This window comes from Amia ocellicauda, chromosome 8 (genome assembly GCF_036373705.1).
Source record: "Amia ocellicauda isolate fAmiCal2 chromosome 8, fAmiCal2.hap1, whole genome shotgun sequence".
Lineage (NCBI taxonomy): Eukaryota > Metazoa > Chordata > Actinopteri > Amiiformes > Amiidae > Amia > Amia ocellicauda.
The window spans coordinates 17,066,932-17,094,522 of NC_089857.1; the positions used below are offsets into that span (position 1 = coordinate 17,066,932).

Genomic DNA, 27,591 nt, shown 5'->3' on the forward strand with positions numbered 1-27,591 from the left:
AATATTTGTATAATGTGTTCAGTTGACAAATATGAATGGTTGAGCAGATGGAGAAGGCTTTCAAATCTATGAAATTTAAATTATTTTTCTTAGACTGAGATGCTGTATACTTATAAATGATAATTGAGTCAATATTTGGACACTTTATAGGACATTAGGCTTAAATAAATGTTTATTATGGCATAAATAGAATATGTTCCTGAATTATATTCATGTGTTTGTTGTTTTGTTTATTTTTGAGAACATTCATACAAGTCTTTTTGACTTTGAGTGGAGAAAAATTAAATGAACCAGAAAACTCTTGCATACCTCTGTCATACCTGTACTGAGTGATGTGTGCGTGTGATTTTTTATTTTTTTCTCAAATTAAATGATAATAAGGCCATGAGATGAAAGTCCAAACCATGAGGTCTCCTGGATAGAAAACATTTCCCTTGGCATATAAACTAAATTGGTTGGAACATGATTGACACATTGGACATTGGATTTATAGGTTTTGATTTTTCAGAATAGCTTTTTTGTATGCATGCAACTTATTTGTATCTATTTTCTATTGCAACTATGCACTACTATATGTAGATCTGTCCTCACGTATTAAGACAAATCAGTTATGTTGTTATACCAAAGTGTATTTGTTAGTCCTTCATTTTATTAAGCTAGTAAGGCTATAGATAGATGTTAGAATTAATAGAATTAGAAGTAGAGCAAAATAAAATCACCCTGTTGTGTGGTTTACAGGTTTGTTTAATGTCTTCTGCAGCTAGTTTATGGCCAGCATAGAGCACGCTGAATTAAGCTGTTGAGCTGTTTTCCAAGGCACATGTCTTTTCATGCTTGCTGTATTTCTAAGCAAGAGATCTGAATTATAGATGTAATGAGAGAAACAACATTAAAGGAAGAACTGCACCAAGTTCCTGAGTGCATACTCTTGTATGTGTTATGAGGATTTATCTGGTCTGTGTTCAAAGCAATGAAACTGCTCTCGGCATTTCCTTACCTTACAAACTTTCAGATCAAAGTCCTTAAGCATCCTTTTTTTTAATTTATTTTTTTGGTTCCATATCTTCTAAGCAATAATATTACCTGTTTCCATGTGATCCCAAGATTTTTGCCTTCATCTGCTTTCTAGTTATTTACTTAGCGCTATCAGCTGTGAAAACCTGTGGAAAAGTTTAAAGTTTAGGTTTAATCAAGTCCTGCCTGCATCACAACTCTGACCCATGGCCTGTGCTCAACAATAATCTGTGAGGCGAATCTGAACTCAGCCCTTCAAACATCAAAGAAGAGTACGCCATAAAAATAACTTTGGCAGTACTTTAATTGCGGCTTAAGCTCTTCAGGTACAAATTTGTGAGAAGACTTATAATTGAGAGAATGTTTTAGAAGGTATTTTCAGATAAAATCATGACTGAAATGAAACCTAATTTTCTCTAACAACACTCCGTACAATAGTTAAAAATCTCCACAGTGTGGGAGCTGTAGTTGTGAGGGAGAAGATTTTGACCATCCCTCAGTCTGCACTTCTTAGTGAGCGGGATCAGGCAGAAACATGTCAGACAGTAAAGCAAATATTATGTTGAGGCCAGTGCTTCATTTGAAAGTGTAGGATTTTGTAGATTATTTGTTTATATGCTGCACAGAAGGATATTGTGTTGTATTTGTTTCTGTGTTGGTGAATTGTACGTTTCGAATAAATGTTTTTCTGGAGTATTCTTCTACATTTTACAATTTACAAGAAAAAAAAACTATATGTTTTATTCTTTTTTCATTTGTTAATGTTTTTGCTGCTCAGAGAACAAAGTGTTATCCATTATCTGTGAAAACCTGGAGCTCCTGCCATATGTAACAGCTTGATGAAAAGGTTGTATAATTCAGATGAGGTATATATTTATGTAAACTTTCTGTCTGACAGAGAACAAGCAGATTACCAGCTGTTTTAACATCTGATCACTCTCACCTCATACGACTTCAGTGTTTCAGAATACAGCCTCTCCGTGTGATGTTAGCTTGGTCTCAGGTTTGGGTTAAGGTTTAGACCATACTGAAGAACATAAGAAAGTTTACAAACAAAAGGAGGCCATTTGACCCATAGTGCTCGTGAGTGATCCAAGGATCCTATCCAGTCTATTTTTAAATGTTCCCAAATTTTCAGCTTCAACCACATCACTGTGGAGTTTGTTCCAGATTTCCAGACCCTCTGTGTGAAGAAGTGTCTCCTGTTTTCTGTCTTCGATGCCTTTAAGCACATGATTGGATCATGGTGATCATGGTGATCCAATCATGGTTTCTTGGTTAACTAAGGTAAAAGTAAGTAGTTTTTTTCACATTTGTGACTGTTCATGCCTCTGATGGAAAATGGGTTGCAAAACATCTTTTGGACTGCTGTATTGTACAGACAGTTGCTGGGAAACATTTTTTTAGAGAGTACTTCTGAAGGTCATTCTCTGAAGCTCAATTGGTACATTCCAATAGTAATTTCCTTGTTTTGTGTTCAGTGAGTTATTTGGTATCCTCAGTAAAGGGTCCACTGACTCATCCTTGGCATGAAACATGATGTGGGAGACCCTACTGCCGTCAGCATGATAAAGAAGGTCTAGTGGCACTAGTCAAAGACAGGGAGGAACAATAACAGTGATGCAGCATGGATAACCTGTCTACCCACTAGAAACACTGTTTGATAAATAATGCAACTGTATATGTAAATGGCTTATCCAAGTTCTGAATCAAATCACAACTCACAACAAAGCTAACCCACCATGGAAAGAAAATGCTTTAGTTTCCTTATATGTATGGATGAAACAATAACTTTTAGAAGCTGATTCATCTTGATAAATATGAAACCTAACATTCAGTTGCCATCCGAGAATACATTTGTGGACACACACAAACAAATAAAAGAAGAAAATGTTACATTGATGTAGTGTCTGAATGGATTGTAAAGGATGGAGCGTAACACAGGAATACAACACAGATGATCCAAAGAAACAACCATTTGAGCCACAGTGCTAAGGGTGTACTTTATCAAACACCTGAGAATTTTCCAATCAGCGTCTGTTGCTGTTTTTGAAATGTATTCACCCCTGCAATCAGAGTAGCAACCTGCTCAATCAAGATTGCTTGTGTGAAGTGGTCGGTGATCATTTAGAAACATTAGAGGCAGCTGTGCATTTACAGATGAACAGTCATATTCCAATGTACAGTGGTGTGCATGTATTTACATATAGTTATAAAACTGTGCAGCAATTAAAAAATATTGTACTTTCATTTTTTAGTCGTCTTGAGTTCGGCTCGTGACCAGTGCTTTAACCTCCAGGGGTTTATTTGTCCCCAGATGAAATTGTGTGTCATAAATGAGGTGATTAGTATGAAAAATATTTTGATAGTGTATGGTTAATCATGCTGGTTATTGCCTTCAGCACTACAGCTAGCGAAGTAGTTTGTTTGTGATTTTAAGGCACATCTGTCAGATCAGCTTGGCTTCCTTTAATCTTGGTGGGAAACTGACGACTAATAAATTACTGCCTTTATACCTAATTTCTGAAGAGGATCTTATTGTTTACAGAATTTATAATCATATTTTATATAAACGAATGGCTAGTGCAGCGATTGCTCTAATTTCTAAAAGATTGTGTCGAAATTTGATTGCTTCCCAAAAAAAATTAAAACATGTCCTGTGAAAATGAGACTTAAATGAATTTAACTGTGATGTAAGGCACACCAAATGGCAGCATGAATAAAACAATAAGCATAGTGTTATTTTGCTACACTCCCTTTGTGAAAGCCAAATCAAGCTGTTAATATTTTCATACTTGACAAATACTGTAAATATAATTGATGTTGGTAAGTTTACCCCATCTACAATTTGTGTACGATCTTTGCCTTTTTCTCTTTTTTATTATATTAATTATCCAGATTATTAATTTACTAAATATGATAGGAGAAACAAAGTGAAATTGTTTGGTTGTCAGAAAACCTAATGTGATTTAATTCGCTACATCCTCAAAACAACAAACAAATTAATATGAAATCATACCATTCTATTACATTTTACACAAGTCACCAGTGGTCAATACTTTCTTCCGTAGGAATATTTATGGCCATGCAACACAAGTATGTGGAATCCAGACTGAGTCTGGTGAAGAACTACATGAATAGGTGTATATAAATTGAATGCAGTTTTCACCCAGTATTAACCTTAACATATTGCATAATTCTTGTACCGAGAATGCCTCACAGTAATGCATGGCAATAATAATAAGCACAAATAAACATAGGAACTAGATGCCACATACATTAACCACTACAGATGATGGCTCTTTAAAATTGCAGCTTGGTTTGGAAATTCACAGAGGTGCCTTACATGCTGCCGGTCTCTGCCAATTATAATATACAGTATAATTGTAAGAGAACGTTTGCAATGAAGCACACCATTGATGTACACTTTTTTTTTTTATTTACATATACAAAAATCTGTATGTTTTTTAAATATCTTCTTTGGAATTTGCAAGTCAGATCTACAGTTTTGGACACAAGGAGAAATGTAGTCAGAAAGAAGATTTTTTTTCATGCCATTTTGATAACTCGTGCCTTTAAATTATTAAATTTCAATTAATTTGACAATACATACTGGTCTATGGTCTGTTGGAAGTGTGTGCTGCCACTTAAGTGATAAAACCATAATTTCTAAAACAATGGTGTTATGCAACTTTGTGTCGTTATGGTGTATAAGTAAGATACATATCACTGTTCTAGATTGGGTCCATCCTATAAGCAACTTTGAAAATGTAAAATGTAAGACTTACCAAATGATCACAGATGTCAAACTTCAGCATGTAAGCTCTCTCCAGTTATTCCAGATGTGTTGTCATAACATCCTGGATAGCAGATATCTTGCAATAACAAGGGTCATCTAAGATAAACGCTGTTCCAACACTCCAGCCTGAGGTGACTGTGCCACCTACACAAATAAATAAATTGCTTGTAGATATTATTGCTTATCATGTTTTTTACAAACTGAAATGAAAACATGTACCTCTGTAAGTACCCAAGCAGAACAAAAGCACGCAATGAAAAACATCCTAGGTACAAATTTGTTTATATGTTATACTCAATTTCTACATTATAGTAATAACTAATATATCTTTGAAAACAGACACATTAAATATAAAACTGACAATAAGTATAGCTGGAAAACAGTACATTGTCAAAAATATGCAATACGTATTTTATAGTATACTTAAGTTCAAATATTTTTGGAGACCCCAATTGGCAACAAGGAGCTCTGTCTAATGCTGCTGTGACACACAAATGGCTTTTTATGAGAGTACAGAAAACATATACTTGCAGAAGTTAAGGATGTATAGGACAAATTTAGTTCATAAGCAAATGTAGCCATGAAATCAGTGGTTGACATTTACTAGTATGAAAACTAACATTTATAATAGGGTCATGCATTTAATTAAATAACACCCCAAGATGACAGGAGTAAGGTCAAGTCAGTATATCTCTCCCTGTCTCATTGTCACCGTGGAAACTTTTCTGCTGCTCAAACAATTTTCTCCATTAATGCAAGAAATAATGTGGCCTTTAAATACATTATTCAAATGACAAGCTTTACGGAGAGGATAATTTGCTTGAAATTCATTGTGTCCCCTTTCTATTTTACTCTCTGCCATTAATAATGTGCTGTCTTCATAAAAAGACTGAAGAGAAGAGACAACTGAGTGGTGACCCATGAATTTGATTATAGTTCTGTAGAAGAAATTGAACATTTGTAGCCCTTTAAATCAGACGATAATGTATTGTATAACAGTGTTATTATATATGTTATAACAATATAAGCCACATTCATTTTAATATATTGACATAGTAATAACATGTTTATAAGCTGATCTAACACCCAATCAGTTTTCTATCTACCTTGTCAATGAAGATTGTGCCATTGTTAAAACAGTTTATATACAGTTAGGTCCATACATATCTGGACAGTGACACAATTGTCATCATTTTGGCTCTGTACGTCACCACAGTCGATTTGAAAGGAAACAATCAAGTTGTGCTTTAAGTGTAGACTTTCATCTTTAATTTGAGGGTAGTTACATCCACATTGGGTGAACGGTGTAACATAATCATGAATTAAAATGGGAGTTTCACTGCTTGGTGGCAAATCCTATGCAATCAATGACAGCCTGAAGTCTGGAACCCACAGACATCACCAGATGCTGGGTTTCTTCCCTGGTTATACTCTGCCAGGCCTGCACTGCAGCTGTCTTTAGTTCCTGCTTGTCCTTTGGGCGTTTAGGGCTATATTTTCTGCTCAGATTCAGCCAAATGCTTCAAAACTCATTGGACGGCGCTTCACAGTGCAGATGGACAATGACCTGAAGCATACTGCGAAAGCAACCCAGGACTTTAAGGTGAAGAAGTGAAATGTTCTGCAGTGGCCAAGTCAATCACCTGACCTGAATCCAACTGAGCAGCATTTCACTTGCTGAAGGCAAAATGCCCTATTTCCTTTCAAATCCATTGTGATGACGTACAGAGCTAAAATTATGACAGTTGTGTTACTGTCCAAATATGTATGGACCTAACTGTATGTGTATATACACACACACACACACACACACACACACACACATATTGTAACGGGTTGGGGGCCTGTCACAAGAAAGGGCCTTATGTAGGCGGGGTCTGGTCTTGAAACACACAGTAGGGAGGCAGGCAGAGGGTACAAAACAGGCTTGCTGTTGTTTTATTGCTTCCCTTAATGGCAGGCACAGTGTCAAAAAGCAAAACAAAACCTAGCTCTGTCCGAGCACCAACTAAACTTAAACAATCCCTAACTACAAAACAAACACGAACAATAATAACAGTAAATGCCCGTGTCGGTAGAGCCGAACACCGGGCAGACAGAAGCATAAAGGGATAAGGCAGGTTCGTAGTCACAGTCCGTAATCAAAGTTCGGTACCGGTGGGGGGTTGTCAGACAGTCCGGGGTTCAAGAGGGAGAATGGTCCAGGTCCAGAAAAAGGGTCATCCGTCAACTGTGAATTTCACCCTTCTTTCTCCTGCTCTCGCTCAGTTGTCTTCTCGCCTTCCTGTGCACCTTGCTACCCCAGCCAAGCATGCACACACTGGTTTGCTTCCTGCTTCCTTTTATAGGGGAAGTGGTGGGTGGGGCTATGGCCATCAGGAGCCCTGCTGGCTTCTGGAGTTTGGAGTCTTGGAGGAGGGGTTTTGTAGTCTCCTCCACTGAAAGACCCGCCCTGACCCCAGCCTTGCCTCTCACACTGTTACAATATATATATATATATATATATATATATGTATGTGTGTGTGTGTGTGTGTGTCTGCTTAAGCCATACATTGATGGCTAGATCTAGTCCAGTAAAGTTACAATTACAGTTGTTAGTTGTTGCCTTTTTGTTTAGCTGTGCGGCCAGGACATGTGGGGTTGGTGTTGAACCTTATGTTGCCATCCACGTCTGACAGTTGTATCTCTAATATATCTACTGGTTCTTTTAAACTCTGTCTCATGCCTTCATAGTCAGTTTTTTTGAAATGTATAAACTATAACCTCTGACTCTGTCTGCCAGGTTTCAAAGTATACTTCAAAATAGACCCTGTTATCACAGTTTCCCCAATGGTTCTCTCACCTCCTCAGTCTGTCCTGGTCATTTGAAAAGACTAGATCAATACAAGCAGTTTCCCTTGTGTTTAAAAACTGTCATTAGCCATATGAACAATTTCTATTTCAGTTTCCATGTTCCCTTTTGGGTTTCAGCATTCTCTGTGGAGAGATTTGCTATCACTCATAGGAGGTAGAGGAGTAAAAATGTTTAGAGATGACAGTTTTAATCAAAGAAAAAAGTTCCCATATAAAGTTGTATAGGGAATTACTTTCTTTCTTTTGATATATCTCTGCAAAGTTTTAGATTTTCAATGCAGTGTTTTTCAAGTTATTGCTCAATTATTGTATTAATCACTATTGTATACCACATTTTTTTTTTTTAATTTTAGAAATAAAATATCTGATTAACAAAATTACACAATAATTCACAGTAACTTCTAGATTTTATTAGGATATCTACCAGGTGTTTTTCTTTTCTTTTTTGTATTGAATTATCGTAAAGGCAGTAATATTTAAGGCAGAATGGTACACAGAAATGGACATTGATTCCAGGAGGAATTGCTACCAATGACTTTGACAATAAATTAATTAATGCTACTATGGCTATTTCCATGCAATTAAAGAATACAGAGATTCTCCCTCCTTTAGTTTGAGAATGTGTTATTGATCCCAGATAGAATGCACTCTTCTGTCATTATAAGCGATGTGAGGACAAAACTTGACACAGTCATTACAGCTCTCAGAATTTCCAGATAAAGGGCTTGTGGATTATTATTACTCCTAATATTAGATACTTTCAAGCCTAAGACAACCTCTTGATCTGAACATCATCAAAACCTATGGCATGAGTATAATTATTGTTATTAATAGACAATATTGTTAAGATTGAATAGCTAATATATTTGCTGTTAATTGATACTGATTTGCAGGGCTAAATGAAATCAAAATGTCCATTAACTCGTGAATGATCAGTGCTGGGTAGAGCGAGCCTGTCTGGGCTGAGTGAGGTCCATTAACCTAAACTGGAGCATTAAAGTACAGGAAATGACATGCCTGGTGGATTGTATGGCTACAAAAAACACCAGCTGAATATATGATCAGTTGAAAATATAGTAATGGGAAGGAATTTTATTTTAGCTTTTTTCCTATTGCATCTGAATTGTAAGAAAAAAGTATGATTCTTCACAGGCCCTCTGTGACATATTGCATATTGACAATATTATTGATGATAAAGTAGTATTTGTAGGATCTATGGCTGCAAACAAATAATGCAAATCCCTTGTTCTGAGGCCAAATGACACTTATATTCACCGGTTGGAGGCCATGTGGGGAGTGTATTGAGAGTCTGCGGAGGATTTACTGCTGAATTGAAAAATTGATCACTTTCAGTAATGGGTTGCAGATGCGGCCATCAACCAAATCAGCACAAGCAGGTTCTCCCTCAAAGCAAATTTGATCATATGTATTCACAACCACTAGGAAAACTCAGTTGAAATTAATACAAATTGTAACTGATGACATTTGTGGCCCTCCTGTCTATGAGCACAATTGTGATAACTATTCCCAGTACCAATAAAAGGAGGCAGATCAGATGTCCCAGCCTCCTATTTTAACTAACATTTTGTGTGCTTTGAGTGCTGCTGGCATTACAGTGGTAGATTTAATTCCTTATTAAGATCTGCGAACACAGTTCATTACGGATATTTGAACTCCTGGATTCTGAGACTTTTCTGACTACATAGAAGGGAAATATTTATGGAAAAAAGTGTTTAGAGTTTGAGAAGTGAAGATAATTAACAGAAGGCAATATTTTACTGTATACAGTATATTCATTAATGAGTTAATTCATTATCAATTACTGCTTCATCAAGTACAGGGTCACAGTGAGTCAGAACCTATCCTGTCATGCAGTACAAGCACTATACTTTGGCAACATGTTTTCTTAAATTTTATGAGAAATGTACTCTGTAATTAGAGCTATAATAAGGTCCAGAATTGTATGGAATAGAAATTGAGATTTTTTTTTTCCACTCAAAACCAATTGCTGTCTGGTAGGCCTGAAAGGAGAATGGTAGCATACAAATTGAGATTAGAAAGCTGTGAATTTTAATATAGAGCAATATGCTAATCCTAAATATGAGACCTCCAAATATTAATACTACAGGTGACACTAGAGAATAGTGCAAACTCCCATCACAAGAATTTGGAAAGGGATTATTGTGTTTTGGAAGGATAGTTTAATCAACTGTTTTTGGAAAGGAATAAAAAAAATAATAGCATGGAGGCTCTTGTGCATTTCAACCACTCAGACTAACTTCAGTCAAAGGCAAAATTATCCATCCTTCTATATAAACATTGTAATTAGGAAGCGCTAAGAGTGAGCATGGTCAAAATCTATATTTGGAATTACGAAAACACAGCAATTTAAGAATGAATCATCGCAATACACTATCCATACAAAGCATGTCAAAACCCAATATCATTCTGGGTAGAAAGTATTCACATACAGGTCATACTTCTATCTTTTGTAACTTCTTCAGAATTACAGTATGTAAATTTGTCTACTCCTGATAGTTGGTAGCTTTACTGGTAGGCAGTTGACAACCTACTACATTTTCTTTGAACCTGTTTGTTAACAAATGTAAAGTTTTAAATATAGTTTATAAAAGATATTCTTAATAAAAAGTGTTTTACCCTCCCATGTTGCTCACTAAATTCAAATGATTATACATACCACACAAATGAGTAGTAGATCAGGTAGAGAAATGATCAGTCATTGCATTAAATAAGCCACATGTCCTGCTTGCAAAGTATAGGGAAAACCCCAGGGCGAGTCTTTTTGTAATGGATGCCTGTTGACATGTAGTAGCCAAACTGCAATAATTTAATCTCAATTATGTTCCATAATGCTGCACACACTGATGGAATATGTGATAATATTGCCGTTGCCATCTGCGCTCAGACAGAACATTACAAATGCGCTCTGCCCACACTTCTCTCGCTAATGTGTCTGTTAATAGTGGCAGAGTAACATTGTATTTTAACCCTTGCTTCTTAGAAGCAAACAATAACATAATCAATCTGTGCACTGAAAGAACCTCCTTATCACATAAGTGTGATAGAAACCTTTAGACAGCACATTTCAACACATTTTTAAATGCACCTTTTTTAGTTTCCAGTCTTGGCATTTTCCTGTTTTCTTTGAACGAACAGAGGTTCAGCTAAAACCACATTTTTATAGCAACGTCTTGTAGATGTCTCCTCATCGTTTCTGTTAACGCATTGAATGGAGCACCAAGTTGGGTGTTGGGAAAGATGTGTTTTTCTTTTATTTCCCCTTTTCTGCATAGACCACTTCTGTTTGTGTACCTTCTAATTTTTTCCATACCTGTTGACTGTGATCTACACATTTTATTAAACAAATATTCTTCCTCATCAAGGGAATTAATGGATACACAATCATTATATTTACTCTCCTCTTTGGTAGCATGGCACCACACATTACCATACACTAGTCCTCTAGGCCCTTTCAGGGCCAGTATTTAATTGTCCTGATGATTTCTTGCACCCAGCTCTCCACTTCTGTCTTGTATAGATGTCTTCTAACTCTTCCTAAAAAGGAGTAATAATATGGAGGTAACTGAGGTAAAATAACCCAAAAAAGCATATCCACATTTTCCTTTCAAATGGATAAACTTTAGTTTTAGCCAAATGATTACATTTGTAGGTAGTTAATCAGCTGTTATACAGTATTTAATATTGAAAAGCTAAAACAGTTTTTTTCCTTTTTTTTCCCTCAAACCCCACTGCATAGCATTTTTTTTTTCACTGAAACTATTTAAGAAAGAACAATTATGTTAAAAAGCTAGTATCATAAGAATATAAGAAAGTTTACATACGAGAGGAGGCCATTCGACCCATCGTGCTCGTTTGGTGTCCATTAATAACTAAGTGATCCAAGGATCCTATCCAGTCTATTTTTGAATGTTCCCAAATTTTCAGCTTCACCCACATCGCTGGGGAGTTTGTTCAGATTGTGACGCTTCTCTGTGTGAAGAAGTGTCTCCTGTTTTCTGTCTTGAATGCCTTGAAGCCCAATTTCCATTTGTGTCCCCAGGTTCGTGTGTCCCTGCTGATCTGGGAAAGATCCTCTGGTTTGATGTGGTCAATGCCTTTCATGATTTTGAAGACTTGGATCAAGTCCCCACGTAGTCTCCTCTGTTTCAGGGTGAAAAGGTTCAGTTCCCTCAGTCTCTCAGTAGGACTTTCCCTTCACACCTGGAATAAGTCTGTTTGCTCTCCTCTGAACTGCCTCTAGAGCAGCGATATCTTTCTTGAAGTGTGGAGCCCAAAACTGTCCACAGTATCCAGATGAGCTTTAACTAGTGCATTGTACAGTCTGAACATCACTGCCCTTGATCTCAATTGTACACTATTGACAATATACCCTAGCATCCTGTTTGCCTTTTTTATTGCTTCCTCACATTGTTTGGATGGAGAAAGTGAGGAGTCCACATAGACTCCTAGGTCTTTCTCATGCGATACTTCACCTAGATCTTTACCTCCCACAGTGTAATTATAGTGGACATTTTTGTTACCTGCATGTAATACCTTGCACTTGTCCACATTGAATTTCATCTGCCAGGTGTCGGCCCACAACTGAATATTATCTAAGTCCCTTTGAATAGCCTGTGCTGCCGAGATTGTATCTGCTGAGCCACCTATTTGAGTATCATCTGCAAATTTGACAAGTTTGCTAACTATCCCAGAGTCCAGATCATTAATATAGATTAGAAAAAGCAAAGGCCCTAGTACTGATCCCTGTGGATCTCCACTAACAACCTCACTCCAGTTAGAAGTGACTCCTCTAATCAACACCCTCTGTTTCCTGTACATCAACCAGTTCATAATCCATCTACTTACATTACCCTGAATGCCTACAGCTTCCAATTTAAGGATCAGTCCTTGGTGTGGAGCCTTATCAAAAGCTTTTTGAAAATTTAAGTATATCATATCATATGCTTTCACGTGATCTACAGCTGCAGTTGCATATTCTAAAAATTTGAATACATTAGTAAAACATGATCTGCCTCATCTAAACCCATGTTGACTATCTCCAAGTATTCATTAAGATGCTCCTCTATTTTCTGTCTAATCATTTTTTCCAACATTTTACAAATAATGCAGGTGAGACTGATTGGTCTATAATTTCCTGGCTCAGTTTTGTCCCCTTTCTTGTGGATTGGTATGACATTTGCTGTCTTCCAGTCAGTTGGCACATCCTCTGTTCTAAGTGTCTTTTGGAATATTTTACTTAGTGGCCTATAAATCATTTCCCTCATTTCTTTAAGTACTGTTGGAAATATACCATCTGGCCCAGGTGATTTGTTTGTTTTTAATTCTGCTAGTCCCTTTAGTACCTCCTCCTCATTTATCCTGATCTCTCTTAGGATTTGACTGGACTGATTGTTAACCTGTGGCATGTTATCTGTATATAGATATAGATATCTGTTATAGCATATTCTTAAAATATAACCACCCATTTTCAACTGAATCTGTATCCAGACTCTTCTAAGTGCCGCCTCATACCTTCAAGGTTTGCTTTTCTAAAATTGTAGCCCATTGTTTTAGACTTGGGCCTTGTTGTTTTAAAGTATGCCTCAAAGCTAACCATGTTATGATCACAATGTGCCATTGGTTCTCTAACTAGTGTCCCTCTGACTCTATCTTGGTCATTTGAAAAGATCAAGTCAATACATGCGCTCTCACTGGTTGGTTCCCTGACAAATTGAGTTAGAAAGCAGTCATTTACCATCTCAACTATTTCCATTTCTGCTTCTGTAGTCCCAACTGGGCTTTCCTAGTCTATGTTTGGGAAATTGAAACCCTCCATTATAACAGCCACATCCTTGCTACATGCAGTCCTGATTACACTGTGCAATGCAACATCTTGCTGAATATCTGAGTTGGGTGGTCTGTAATACACTCCTACCACTAATCCTCCATATCTTTTATTCAAAAGTTTAACCCACATAGATTCTGTTTCATTACTGGGATCTAATTTGAGTTTTTCTACCTCAATGTCATTTTTGACATATAATGCTACCCCACCACCTCTTCGATTTTGCCTGTCCCTCCTAAACTGTGTGTTTCCTTTCAACTTGTATTCATCCCCATCATTTTCTGTAAGCCATGTTTCTGTCACTCCTACGACATCATAGTCAGCCGCCAGCACTGTGGCTTCTAGGTCTAACATCTTGTTCCTTGACTGCTCCATTGGTCATTGAAACTTTAATTTCAGTTGTGGTGACATTTTGGCTTTAGCTGAAATCTATAAAAGAAAAATAGGTTTGATTATCTGATAGATAAAATATTTGCTGAAATGCAGGGATCATTTATTCCTGACAGTTGCATGGAATAAATGAATTATACATAGATTTCCACATTTGAATACTCAACTGGGGTTTGTGACATTAAGTGAAAATGGCAAATGCAATATAACATTTATGATGTATTAAATAGCACATGCTTGCCCAAGTGCAGCTAAGAACATAAACTACGGATTATGCTCTGAAGACTAGCAATTCATTTTCGCAGAAGTTCCCTCATATGAGTTTAAATAACGTGATGAATTTGAACTTGAGTTTCCCAATAAGTCATGCCTGTTGTGGTCTTGAAAGTAATTTCTTCAATATTCTTATATATTTAAGTATGCATCAAGAATAGTGGCTACAAATTCTCAGTCTTGCGGAGAGATGTCAATGAAATTTGACAACTTCAATATGAATGTGCGGTAATTGCCACTTCTCTAAAATGAGATGTGTTCTTCATATACCCAATGAGGGATAAAAAGTATACTTGGAATATATTGTTCTAAGGACATTATTTATAAAACTGCACTTAAAGACATATTCTTTGCATTGGAAATGTAGATTTGCTGCAGTTATTCTGATTCAAACCACCAAAGTACTAAATATATAATTTTTATAAATGGTCCTTATTCAACATTCTCAAAGGAAATTAACTGAAACTATTTTGCCTAAATAGTGAGAAATATATAATAGAGGTCTGTACAAAATTGAACTGTCATGGAAAAACATTTGTCTGTCATTTATGCTTTTCAAGCAAAATTGAAAAATCAATATATATTATTCCGATAGGTTAACAGCCTTATTGTATTTAAAACAAAAATCGTTATTTTTTTGTTCTTAAAGAAAAGAAAAATATTATTTAAACATCCATATTTTGTACTGAGTAATAACTTCAGCAAGGATTTTCTATTTTTTACTTCAAGGGGGCGTTGGACAGGTGTGTCCCGTGATGCAGGTGGGAAAGCCATGTGTTGGGGAGAGGATACTGTCTTTTAGGCGGGGCAATTTCCTAGACAGGGGTAGTACGCTGTAATCAGGTTTGGTAGCCAGTCCAAGGTCATGTACACAAAGCGGGTTGTCATACAGAACAGAGTCGTAACCAGGATATTCTGATTAATTATTAAGCGGCTTGCTTTTCTAACGCTCCTTTGACCTCCTAGTACCTCCAGTACAAGGCGTATAAAATTGTGTACGTTTATTTAAATTTCAAGGCATAAAAGGATCATATGTAGGCTGTATCAGAAGATACAAAGCAAAGTGTTTAATTAAAATTCTGCGACTGACACAGTGAATGACCGTTGATGTTGTGTTTATTTATGTTTGATTAATTCTTGTAAAAAAAATAATAATGGGAACAGTGTACTTCTTTCACGTGGGAAAGCTGTCATCGAGAAGCGCTCACCGATTCTGGTTATCTTGGAGGTCAGAACAACTGCATGCAAAGCAGTAGGAATTCAAAGTACTTCATCAAACCCATGTAGTGCTTTGGCAGATAACTGCAGCTAATGATGGGTAATTGGACACAAGCCATTGCAGGAGAGTAATGATTAATTGGAAGTTATGAAATACTTCCAGATGTTAGGCTAATAATACAGTAAATAGCCTAGAGCTAATCCTTAGTTACAGAAACACCTTAAGATTGGACTTGTTAGAGACTATGAGTTTGTTCAAGTGTATGTTTAAAATAAACCAAAACACTTCTTTTGAAAGGCTTCTGTTGATCTATTATGAAGAATACAGTTATTTTAATTATTTCCTTTAGTTTTAAGATCTGTTTTCTTTGGCAATACTGAAGTTCTCAAATTAAATACCTTTTTGCTGCAGCTGTATCTCTGTCTTATGTGAATACCATGTTCAATCTTTGCGTTTTGAAAAACTGGCGATCCTAATAGCAGGTGTATGGCAAGCCAAATGATCATTTAGAGATATCTCTAAATCATTTAAAGATATCTGCAAATATTTCAAGATATATTCAAATAATTCCAGATATCTTCAAGTATTTTAAGATATCTCTAAATCATTTACAGATATCTGCAAATCAATTAGAGATATCTGCAAATCATTTAAAGATATCTAATTTAAAAGTACATTTAGAGATATCTTCAAATTACTTCCTGTATGTAGCCCAAGATTATCACTTCCTATTAACTTGTTCATTCATTTCTATGTAACTGAATAAGGAAACAGGAAGTGATCATCTCAGACAAAATACAGGAAGTCGAAGATATCTTGAAATTATTTGCAGATATCTCTAAATTATAATTTGGCTTGCCATACAGGTGAGATTCCTACATATGTTCCCTTTGACTTGGTAAATAAGAGGTAGTGATATTAGATGTATTTTGTAAAAATAAAATTGTAGACAAGAATGTGATTTTTACACAATACCATTACTCAAGTCCCGAATTAACTTAAACTTCCACTTCAATTTGTATAATTAGAAATTCAAATGTATATTATAAATCATTTGCTGCACACAAACAAATAAATACAGAATTAAATCATTAAAATAAATAGAAGCAGTACAAAACCATAACAAATTTCAAATTATTGATAATAAATCCAGTTATGCTTTGTATACAAAAGACACTAGTAACAAGTTGCTAAAGTTACTTAGGCTGACATCTGTTATAAAATGCAGTAGGAGTATTTATGTTTTCAATTTGAGCTCTGTTCCCTTTTCTTGTGAGGTTTTAGAATATGTATTATGTGTTGTTTTGTATTTAGAAGTAAATGGCTAGTATCCATTTGAAGGGAGGGTTGTTTATTTTGGTACCTCATCATTACAGATATTGACTGTCTTCAAGATGAAGAGCTTTGCTGTATGCATTGCAGATTTTTCTTTTTACCTTCTCTAAATATAATGACCTCAGAATAGTCCATATGGCAACCAGTGGTATATCTATAACTCATTTTCTATTTTAATGAAGTCAGTTTGAAGTAGGTTATCTTTACAAATGGAAAGCAGTTTTGTCAATCTGTTATACAGAAAACAGACTGATCGTAAAGCAAAGATTTGAATTTATTATTATATTTCAAAATTGATGTTTTATGTATAATGTGTGTGTGTGTGTGTGTGTGTGTGTGTAGTTTTTCTAGTGAGTTACCTTTACATGGAATGTCACAACAGGAAGTATAATTAATCTTCATTTAAAAAGTAATTGCCCAAAAAATCAACATGTTCATGGAAGAAATTAACTGCAATTAATCGAAAGCCCAGTTAGGATTATTAGAAATTTATGTTAACGAGGGTTGTGCTTGTTTTTAAGGTCAAGGTTGCTGTTACAGATATATTTGTCATATTAGACAAGTAATTAATTGAGTGACTAAATGGCAGCGATTATGATTTTACAAACTCATTACAGATTATGATCTAACACATTCATAATAAAGGACATTTCAGCTGGTCTTCAATGCACATTTTCAGTTGCTTTTCAGCCCAGTAAATGTATTATGTTTCTCTTCACAGGTTGTTGAAACCAACCTTGTTGCTTTTGACTGCCACTGGATCATCATCAATGAGGTGAGCAATGTTTGAATTTACAGAGTGAACAGTAAAGCTGCTTTGCAGCTAAAATAGCTGCTCTTTATTTCAATAGTGAAGGGATAAAAAGTGACATTGTCAAAGCCACTCGACCTGGTCCCAGCTGGTCTGCCCTTTTTATTAGCTGGCTTGGTTGATGCCTGCTGTGGTGGATTCTATCAAATACTTTCAAATACAAGCTCTAAAAAACAAATAATATTGCCTTCAGTGTCTTCAAATGCAATCTGGGAATAAGAATAAAAAGTAATGTAAAAAACAGCTTATATACAGACCTCCTGAAGGATGTTTAGAACCAAAATAGAAGAGGAATATATTTTAGATATATCTGCTAGAAACATATGTTACAGTTCTTCACCTCAAAGAAGAATATTCCTGTAACCATATATAGGATGTGCTCTGAACACATGTTGCAAGCCTCGCCAGTAGTCAAAGGACCGGACATGGGAGGTTTGAATGTTCTACCAAGTTCCTGGAGATGAGGTCACTGTAGTGAGCTCACAAACTCTGGGACTCATGCATCCAATGAACCTGAAATGTACATGTTACACAGGGGATTATGGCCAGGTAAATGCCAGAGGAAAATAATACCACTAGCTGGTAACGTATGTACTAGTGTGCAAGAACTCAATCAATTGCAGGATGAAGCACTTTGCGTAAACCTTACTGCCAGGCAGGTAAACATGCTGCCTAACCACACCAATTAAGGATATTTGACATGCATGCTATATTGCAAGTGTATGTCATTCAACTTGCCACAGCTGTCATTCTGAGGGACATGCTTATGTTGGCAAGCAACAATTTTTTAAGACATCTTGGTTCAATTCTTGCACAAGGCTCATATTGAACAATTATAGTAATGTAACACCACATAGTGAAAATGCATTGTTTTCTGCCATTTGCATGTTTATAAACCCATCTTTCAACCCTATCTATTTAAAGAAAATTGGTCGCATAGTTACAGAAATATTTTTTCTTGGAGGAGATTACAAGAACATAGGCATATAAATAAATTAAGTATATATTTATATATATATAATTGAATACAGTGTATAATATATAATGTATGTACAACATCTGTATAATGCTAGCATTGTCCTTGAAAACATACCAGCACTTTATACTTTAAAAATCCCCCTAGCATTTGCTTTGGATGCCTTTAAACCAACAATATATGTGGTAGTAATGGAAGACAGAGAAGGTCAATTGAGGACAACTTAGAACAGTATGGATCAAATTAATTGTGGCAAGTGGGGGGGAAATAAACCTTTATAGGAGAGAAACAGGGAACGGAGATTAACACTTTATTCATGCTGTTGTAAAGGCTAAAGGATTTAAGTTTAGGAAGGTTTTTCTTTTTATAAATTGAGAAGAGGTTAGAAAAGCTTTTAAAGATACCCTTTGAAGATATAGAAAGATGGGGAGGATGAGATTTAGTCTGTATTTCCCACTGTAGAGTGCATTGGAACCTACTGCTTTATCATCTTAGACTTTTTAATGAAATATAATACTTTTCTTTACCTGGTTCCCCCAGAGACACAAAGGATGTGTTATTTCATTAAGGTGCTGAGTACTGATGTTCTTGCACCTAATTATAAAGACTAACATTATTTAAATACAGTTAATAATTGAATCTCATAGGATTCCAGTTGGATATTTTTTCTTTGCCATGATGAATTCTTCTGCATTTTTCATTACATTGTTTTTATAAGGTTTGTAACACTTCAGAGAACATGAACGAATACAATTTTGGGGTAAAGCAGTTTTTTTTCCAGTTTTACTCAGTGGTGTTTGTGTATTCCAAATAAACTGGATCATATTCTAATCATACAGCAAGTAAATCGCAAAGACAATCTTCAATAGAAGCGTACCTTTGACTCAGCTAGCTGACACACTAATAGTGCTCCATACTCATCAATATTGGCCTTTTCTCTGAAAGTTGACAACAAAAGATTCCAAATTGCATCAATCCGTGAAACTGTTTTATGGATCAGTGACTGAGTTGGAATGGAATAACTGTATGACCGTGTCCAGTGTATTTGGACACTGAATTTCATACAGAAGAGCATTATAGTAATAGTCACTGGTATTATCACATACAAGGTATTTTGAATAAGAAAAAATATAATGTAACATACAGTGAGGGAAAAAAGTATTTGATCCCCTGTTGATTTTGTACGTTTGCCCACTGACAAAGAAATGATCAGTCTATAATTTTAATTGTAGGTGTATTTTAACAGTGAGAGACAGAATAACAACAAACAAATCCAGAAAAACCCATTTAAAAAAAGTTATAAATTGATTTGCATGTTAATGAGGGAAATAAGTATTTGACCCCTTCGACTTAGTACTTGGTGGCAAAACCCTTGTTGGCAATCACAGAGGTCAGACGTTTCTTGTAGTTGGCCACCAGGTTTGCACACATCTCAGGAGGGATTTTGTCCCACTCCTCTTGGCAGATCCTCTCCAAGTCATTAAGGTTTCGAGGCTGACGTTTGGCAACTCGAACCTTCAGCTCCCTCCACAGATTTTCTATGGGATTAAGGTCTGGAGACTGACTAGGCCACTCCAGGACCTTAATGTGCTTCTTCTTGAGCCACTCCTTTGTTGCCTTGGCTGTGTGTTTTGGGTCATTGTCATGCTGGAATACCCATCCACGACCCATTTTCAATGCCCTGGCTGAGGGAAGGAGGTTCTCACCCAAGATTTGACGGTACATGGCCCCGTCCATCGTCCCTTTGATGCGGTGCAGTTGTCCTGTCCCCTTAGCAGAAAAACACCCCCAAAGCATAATGTTTCCACCTCCATGTTTGACGGTGGGGATGGTGTTCTTGGGGTCATTCCTCCTCCTCCAAACAGGGCGAGTTAACTTGATGCCAAAGAGCTCGATTTTGGTCTCATCTGACCACAACACTTTCACCCAGTTCTCCTCTGAATCATTCAGATGTTCATGGGCAAACTTCAGACGGGCCTGTACATGTGCTTTCTTGAGCAGGGGGACCTTGCAGGCGCTGCAGGATTTCAGTCCTTCACGGCGTAGTGTGTTACCAATTGTTTTCTTGGTGACTATGGTCCCAGCTGCCTTGAGATCATTAACAAGATCCTCCCGTGTAGTTCTGGGCTGATTCCTCACCGTTCTCACGATCATTGAAACTCCACGAGGTGAGATCTTGCATGGAGCCCCAGACCGAGGGAGACTGACAGTTATTTTGTGTTTCTTCCATTGGCGAATAATCGCACCAACTGTTGTCACCTTCTCACCAAGCTGCTTGGCGATGGTCTTGTAGCCCATTCCAGCCTTGTGTAGGTCTACAATCTTGTCCCTGACATCCTTGGACAGCTCTTTGGTCTTGGCCATGGTGGAGAGTTTGGAATCTGATTGATTGATTGCTTCTGTGGACAGGTGTCTTTTATACAGGTAACGAGCTGAGATTAGGAGCACTCCCTTTAAGAGACACCTGGGAGCCAGACATCTTGCTGATTGATAGGGGATCAAATACTTATTTCCCTCATTAACATGCAAATCAATGTATAACTTTTTTGAAATGAGTTTTTCTGGATTTTTTTGTTGTTATTCTGTCTCTCACTGTTAAAATACACCTACCATTAAAATTATAGACTGATCATTTCTTTGTCAGTGGGCAAACAAAATCAGCAGGGGATCAAATACTTTTTTCCCCCACTGTACCTGTGTAGTTAATTGTAAGTGATACATTTGAATGTATTGCACAAATCCAATTTCAGTGCTCCATGCCAAGAGTGCAGATTTCAACGCTCATTTCTGAATGATGAAATGTCAGTGGATTCTATTATCAAAGGCATTTATTTAAAGACATTTAGCTCAGAATACTTATTGAAGAAATGGGTCAGTTCTCCAGGCGCTAAAACCCCTTTAGCAAATAATAATGGTTATAGAAAAAAAAGGTGCTTTGCCAGTAAGCTTTTCTTTGAATTTGAAGGCATTTTACAAACATGGCCAGAATGTCTGTCTGGGAGCTAAGAATATGCATCGCACAATTCTAACATTATTAGGACAAGACATTTTGTCAGATTGGATTGAATACTAGTTCAGTCCCATTGCCTCCAGATATCTGTGTAGCCAGGTAATCTGGCCAGCTCAGTTTTGTCATCCATTCATAGTTAATTGGCACAAAGAATAATGAAGGTATTAGTACTTTAATTGCTGTATTGCACCAATTACATGTTTTGACAGGAGCTAAACATTTTAGCATGCTGTTATGGATTACTAGATATTGTTTTCAGAAAAAAATTGGAGATTTGGAAATAATTTAATATTAGAAAAGATAACACCTTGAGCTGTAATAAAACCAGAACAGTCAGAACAGTAAAACATGGTGGTTTAAATGTAATAATCTGTCATCTTGAGGGAACATGTGTTTGTATCTTGACACACACAGAAAACGGTTCCTGAAATGTCTACGGCTGTTTAATATCTAGGAATCCTCCTTGGAGTCTCATAGAATGAAATTATTCATACATTTTCAACTCCGAATAGGAAAGTTTGGACCTTGTAATAACCAATTATTTGTTATGTCACTAAATAGTTTGTTGTCTGTTCAATTATGTGTGTGTAATATGTTCACATTTATTTTTTTACTTTTATATAATGTTTTAGGCTTTACGTCCATGTTAACATTTTACCAAAATACTCTTGTTTGTTTTGAAGATGTCCCAGGTTTAAATCTAAATTAAATTTAAACTACTGTGTATCTACATGGAAGCTGACTAATTAAATAAACATGTGGCCACTTGGCCAGTGAATCAGGTTTAGCAACATGGCTGTGCTTATTCTCAACACCCATGTGTTTTTGGTTAATTTGGTATTATCTGTTTTATACCACGTTTTAATACAGTATGTTGCTTGAAAATGACAATCTGCTCTTATGAAGTTTTAACACATCTAAGTGTTACCAAAAAATATAGTACTGACAATACTGGTCCCAAATGGCTAAACTAGCAATAGCCTTCACACAGCTTACTCCTGGAATCCACACAGTCCTATATTCGAATTTGTGCAATGTCACTGTTAACTGTGACTGGGATTATGACTACACTACTCTTTTCCACCTAGTTTAAAATTATTTACTTTCTTTTTTTATTTTTCAGGAAATGTCTGACTTTGATGTGCAGGAGCTTGTGATGAAATCCATTGGCAGGTTGACAATTATCCGGCAGATATTTCCTTTGCCACAGAACACAAGCCAGCGCTGTTATCGAGGAAATCACCGCATCAACAACTCCTTGTGCGACCCAAAGGACTCTAAAGCACAAAGCATGGAGGTAACATAAACGAAAATGTATTTCTCTTGCTTCATGAAGTCGACTGTTTTAGTCAACTTGACAATGGATGATTATCACAATGTCTTATCTTTACTCACCTATTAAAACATTGTTCAAATGATCCTTCAGACAAAATATATACATGTATATGACGCTTACATTTTTCCAAAAGATGAAAGGAAATGGAATCCATTGTCTGTACAGTTAGGATGTCAGACCACTAGTTAAATAACATTGTTGGGAGACTGACATATTTTTTAAAAAGGCTGTAACTTACAACCTCAAGTAGAATAGTTGAGTGTCAGAAGGATATCAGGAGTTCAGCACTCTGGTCAGGGCAATTGTGCAAAGCGTTACAATTTCATAAGGCATTGGAGCGGATCATTTGTGTTTGGTTGACCATGGTACGCTGATGTTTTTCTGAAGTGGAGATTTCCTTTGGCTGGGCACCAAGTGCTATTGAAGGGATTAGTCCCATTTCAGACCCTTGTGTCCCTCTTGCATGCCAAACCAGACTATTATACCTGCCCTTTAATCAATGCTGAAAATGCTGGCAATGTTCCAGAAAACAAGCCAGAAGCAAAACAATTTTAAGCTAAGTACTGCTAAGAAAGAGAAAACTCCACAGACCCAATCATGGATTCTAAACTGGGAGTTTACAACAGACAAGTGAGTATATATAGTGGATTCTTTCCACCCATAATATTTATTTTTAGTTGGGTAACCATCTTGATGTTACTGATAAATATTCAGGAACGTAGACTTTCCATAAGATGTATGTATTACTCTTATTTTAAAGGGATACATTTCAATCATACACCTCTGAACACTTCCAGACAGATGTTTGACATGTCTGGGTACATTTTCTGCATGATTTGAAATGTGAAGATGGCATCTTCTTCTCTGCATAGTTTGGATTCAGTATTCTTGCAAGATTAAAAGAATGGTTTAGGTGAATGATCAGATCTGGATTGTATTCACAGGGATTTTAGGGAGGTTCATATTTTGCTGTTTTGTGACATTATGTATGTATATATACATGTATGTATTTATGTATGTATTGTTTGTGTGTGTCTCCATAACATTCCTGTTAGTCACTGTGCTGTTTCATTCTTTTGTCATCACCAGTACCTCCTGGGTGGTGGTGTTGGTTTAGTAGGTTTATGGCTCTTTATATGAACATTAAAAAGGCATAAAGCAAGGGTGATTTGTTTTAATAATAATTAAAAAAGAAAAAGAAAAAACAGATTCATAAAATAATTAAAATGATTGTAATGTGGACGTGCTGCTGTGTCTAATTAAGAGCAGGATGATGGTGTTTGTTGCATATGCTCTAAGATGTCCCAATTTGGTATATATGAGTATGACTCCCTTGTAAATTGCTGAATTAAATACCAAGCCTTAGCTGTGAAGTCCTGATGGCCATATGGTTATATAATACAAGGGATGGTTTGTATATCCATTTCTAATTTTATAATCTGAAATAGGCTGTATCATTTTGTTAAATGTCCTTCAGAAACTAAACATTGTCAGAAAGTAATCTTTAGCAAGCATGTGTTTACGATTCACATTGTTTTGCTTTATATATGAAACATAAAATGCTTTATTTTTGATTGTTCAAGCACATAACACTACACTTAATCTAAGTTAAGCTTTCACTGGTTAACAAACAATTGCCTTCCTAAAGACTGCAGAGCTTAATTTATTGTTATTATTAAAAGTAAATCAAAGCAGAATCAGTTGCATCACAATTAACTTTCCTCTTCATCATAGCCTTTATATTTGCCCAGAGTCCCAATTATTAAATCATTTTTACTTTGACATGTAGAAAATGCATTGTTTTTAATGATGTTTGCTCTTTCAAAAGCCTGCTGTAGGTGCAAATAATCTATATAATTATGCCTGCCAAATGTGAGAAGAGAAGATTACCTGGTATATACTTTAAACTATGGAAACATGTCATATATTTTACAGATTTGGGAGAATATCAGTGATCTACCCAAAATCATTCAACTCTCTCATGTGCCTCTTCAACACATTTCACTGTTTACACACATATAATTAATACAGTAACATTATTCTTCTGTCTTCTGCTCAAATCCTCCCTCAAAAAACATCTAAAAGCTCAACCCATCTGTCTAATCCTACCCATTTTGGACTCAAAACACATATAAGTTAAAAACAAATTTCAGTTAATTGTAAGCAGTCTGTAAGATTTTAAGTGCAATGCTTTTGTTTAGTTCATACCAGAGATGATGATAATTATAACAGTATTAATAATATTAATACAAAAATGTAACCATTCAATAGAAGAACTGAGAAAAAAAATGTTGACCAAAGTAATTTACAGCAAGTCAACTTGGGCGTTAACTGTGAACAGATTTAGATTGTATTTTCTACTAGTTGTTTTTCAAATTGCACCTTGGCTACTGGCACTGGCTACATCTGGCATTTAGTTGTGTAAACTGCTGAAGACAATGTGATGGAGTGCTATAAATGCTGCTTTGAAAACTAAGTAGGACAGCATATGTCTCTGCTCCCCACACGGGTGGGCCGCGCTGTCGTGCTCTCCACTGTGTTTGAACAAACATGGACTCATGATCATAGAGGGGACAGTAGAGTGATGATTGTGCATCCTTGCCACCACTAATCTCATCTGAATAGCAACTAGCATCGCATTACAAAGGAGGCTGATTGATGAGATCTCCAAGTTAGCCTGTTAAGCCACTTAAGCCTCCTCCGGCAGCGAAACTTCAGACTCGTGTGGAAGACTCAGATGGTATGAATTTGAATGAACCCGCTGCTGGCACACAAGTTCAGACTATTGATTGTGCCATCAGTGGGCCAGTGCCACGGGGCCAGGAATCGGGACACTGCTGAGGGACATTCGCAGGATTGATAGTGCAGTGCTTTTGTGACTTTGTGATTTGCGGGAGGGACTTGAACAGTTTTTGAGAAGTTAAAATAAGCACGACCCCAGATTCAATACCTAATCAGTTAAGCACAGTGCAGCACACCAGGCGAACTCGGGCAAAGGTGAAAGACATGACTGCTCCTGTGTTCTTTATGATGGTAAAGATATGGTGGATATCGCTGCAGACTTTTGGGCCTGTTTCCTTTTTTGCTTATTGTACTATACTCATCCTCCTTTGGAGAATGGGAGATGATTTCAACTCCTACCGGCAGGATAGCCTAGGGCTCGGGTAAGCGGAGCAAAGACTTTTAACTCTGCCGGTGCTGAATCATCTGTGAAAATCCCACAGCAAATAATTAGCTGATATAAGCAAGCTCTGGGACATAGACTCTAACTTGTGATGCTTAAAAAGAACATTTTTGGAAGTACGTTTGGGATCAATTTGTCAGAGGACTTGGGAATATTAAAAAATGCCTAGATTTAAAAGCTTGACATATGTTGAAAAGCATCACATACGCGTAAGCATCAGTACACATGAGAATGCCTTCACATTTTTATCTGGAGAATTACGTACTAGCTGTCTATCCATCCATCCATCCATGCATCCAATCTCTCAGATATTGCCTGACCCTGGTGCCAGTTGAATTGGTTTTCCTAATTTCTGACCACTTCACTGACAAATCAACACAAATTGTAACTGTTTCAAAGCAAGAGAATTAGGGCAAAACGTGGTAAACAGTATTATGGCTCGGCTGTGCCTATGTGAATAACAGATTGGTCTTGTTTTGCATGCTTCTTCTAATTTTTCTTTATTTTCTTCCCCCCTGTGTCTGTATTGTTTTATAGATAACAAACCGCTACATCTATGATACAGTGCTGTTACTAGCTAACGCCTTCCACAAGAAACTGGAGGACCGGAAGTGGCACAGCATGGCCAGCCTGACTTGCATTCGTAAAAACTCCAAACCCTGGCAAGGTGGACGATCCATGTTGGACACTGTCAAAAAGGTATGTGTCCATTAAAGTGGTTGAACATTTCCCCTAACCAAGGTAATTTTATGCTGAATGTCCTGTGGTTTTCCAAGATGCAAGAATCATGGTTTCACAGACATGAATTTACAAGCAGAAGTCTGCTACGTTGATTATTATATATTCTTATAATTAACTTTTAAAAGTATTTTCATAGCAGGCAAAATCAACACCCCCTGATTAATTTTGAACACATCAATGCATTACTGTCTGCAAATGCATGTCGTGAGATCTATTAATACTTCATTAGCACAATATGACCGACACTAAATACACATACTTCTGTTGACAACCCAGGATCACTGCCCCTCCAAGCAGTCCCAAAGGCTTCAGCCATTCATTCTTAGTCCCAGAAGATGGACAGCTTGAAATCAGTCAAGAGTTACAGGAAGCTCAGACATTCACACTAGACTACTGTAGGTCTATTTCTAATGTCTTTTCCAGCAGATGAAAAAGACAAAAGAATAATTATTACTCAGATGTTGCGTACATTGTGCGTATGTGACTTAGACATACAAATAAAATCATCAGTGTTTGTACTGGTGCAGTAATATGAGAGGAATATATTCAAGGCACTTTAGTTGTAAATATTTAATAGCATTCTAACATTGTAGTCTGATGTAGACATGTGAAAACAACGTGATGGTGGATTGAACTATGGCTGTATAAATTCTAGTTAATGGAAACAAAATATAATAATTAAAAAGTCACTTTTCTGTCTTATTTTTTTACTGGTCCTTCAACAAAGTTTAACCTAATTGGAAAGGTCACTTTATGACCCTTTATGCAGCAAAGAGAGAGAAAT

General features: G+C 36.4%; 1 protein-coding gene across 1 annotated transcript in view; it reads left to right on the forward strand.

Annotated features, from left to right (window-relative positions):
• The window catches only part of grid2 (glutamate receptor, ionotropic, delta 2), a 219,984-nt gene that overhangs the window by 24,137 nt on the left and 168,256 nt on the right, over positions 1-27,591 (forward strand). The window contains exons 4-6 of the mRNA XM_066711696.1: positions 17,471-17,524; positions 22,670-22,843; positions 26,604-26,765. Of these exons, the coding sequence (XP_066567793.1) occupies positions 17,471-17,524; positions 22,670-22,843; positions 26,604-26,765 (390 nt within the window). The remainder of the gene's footprint in view (positions 1-17,470; positions 17,525-22,669; positions 22,844-26,603; positions 26,766-27,591) is intronic.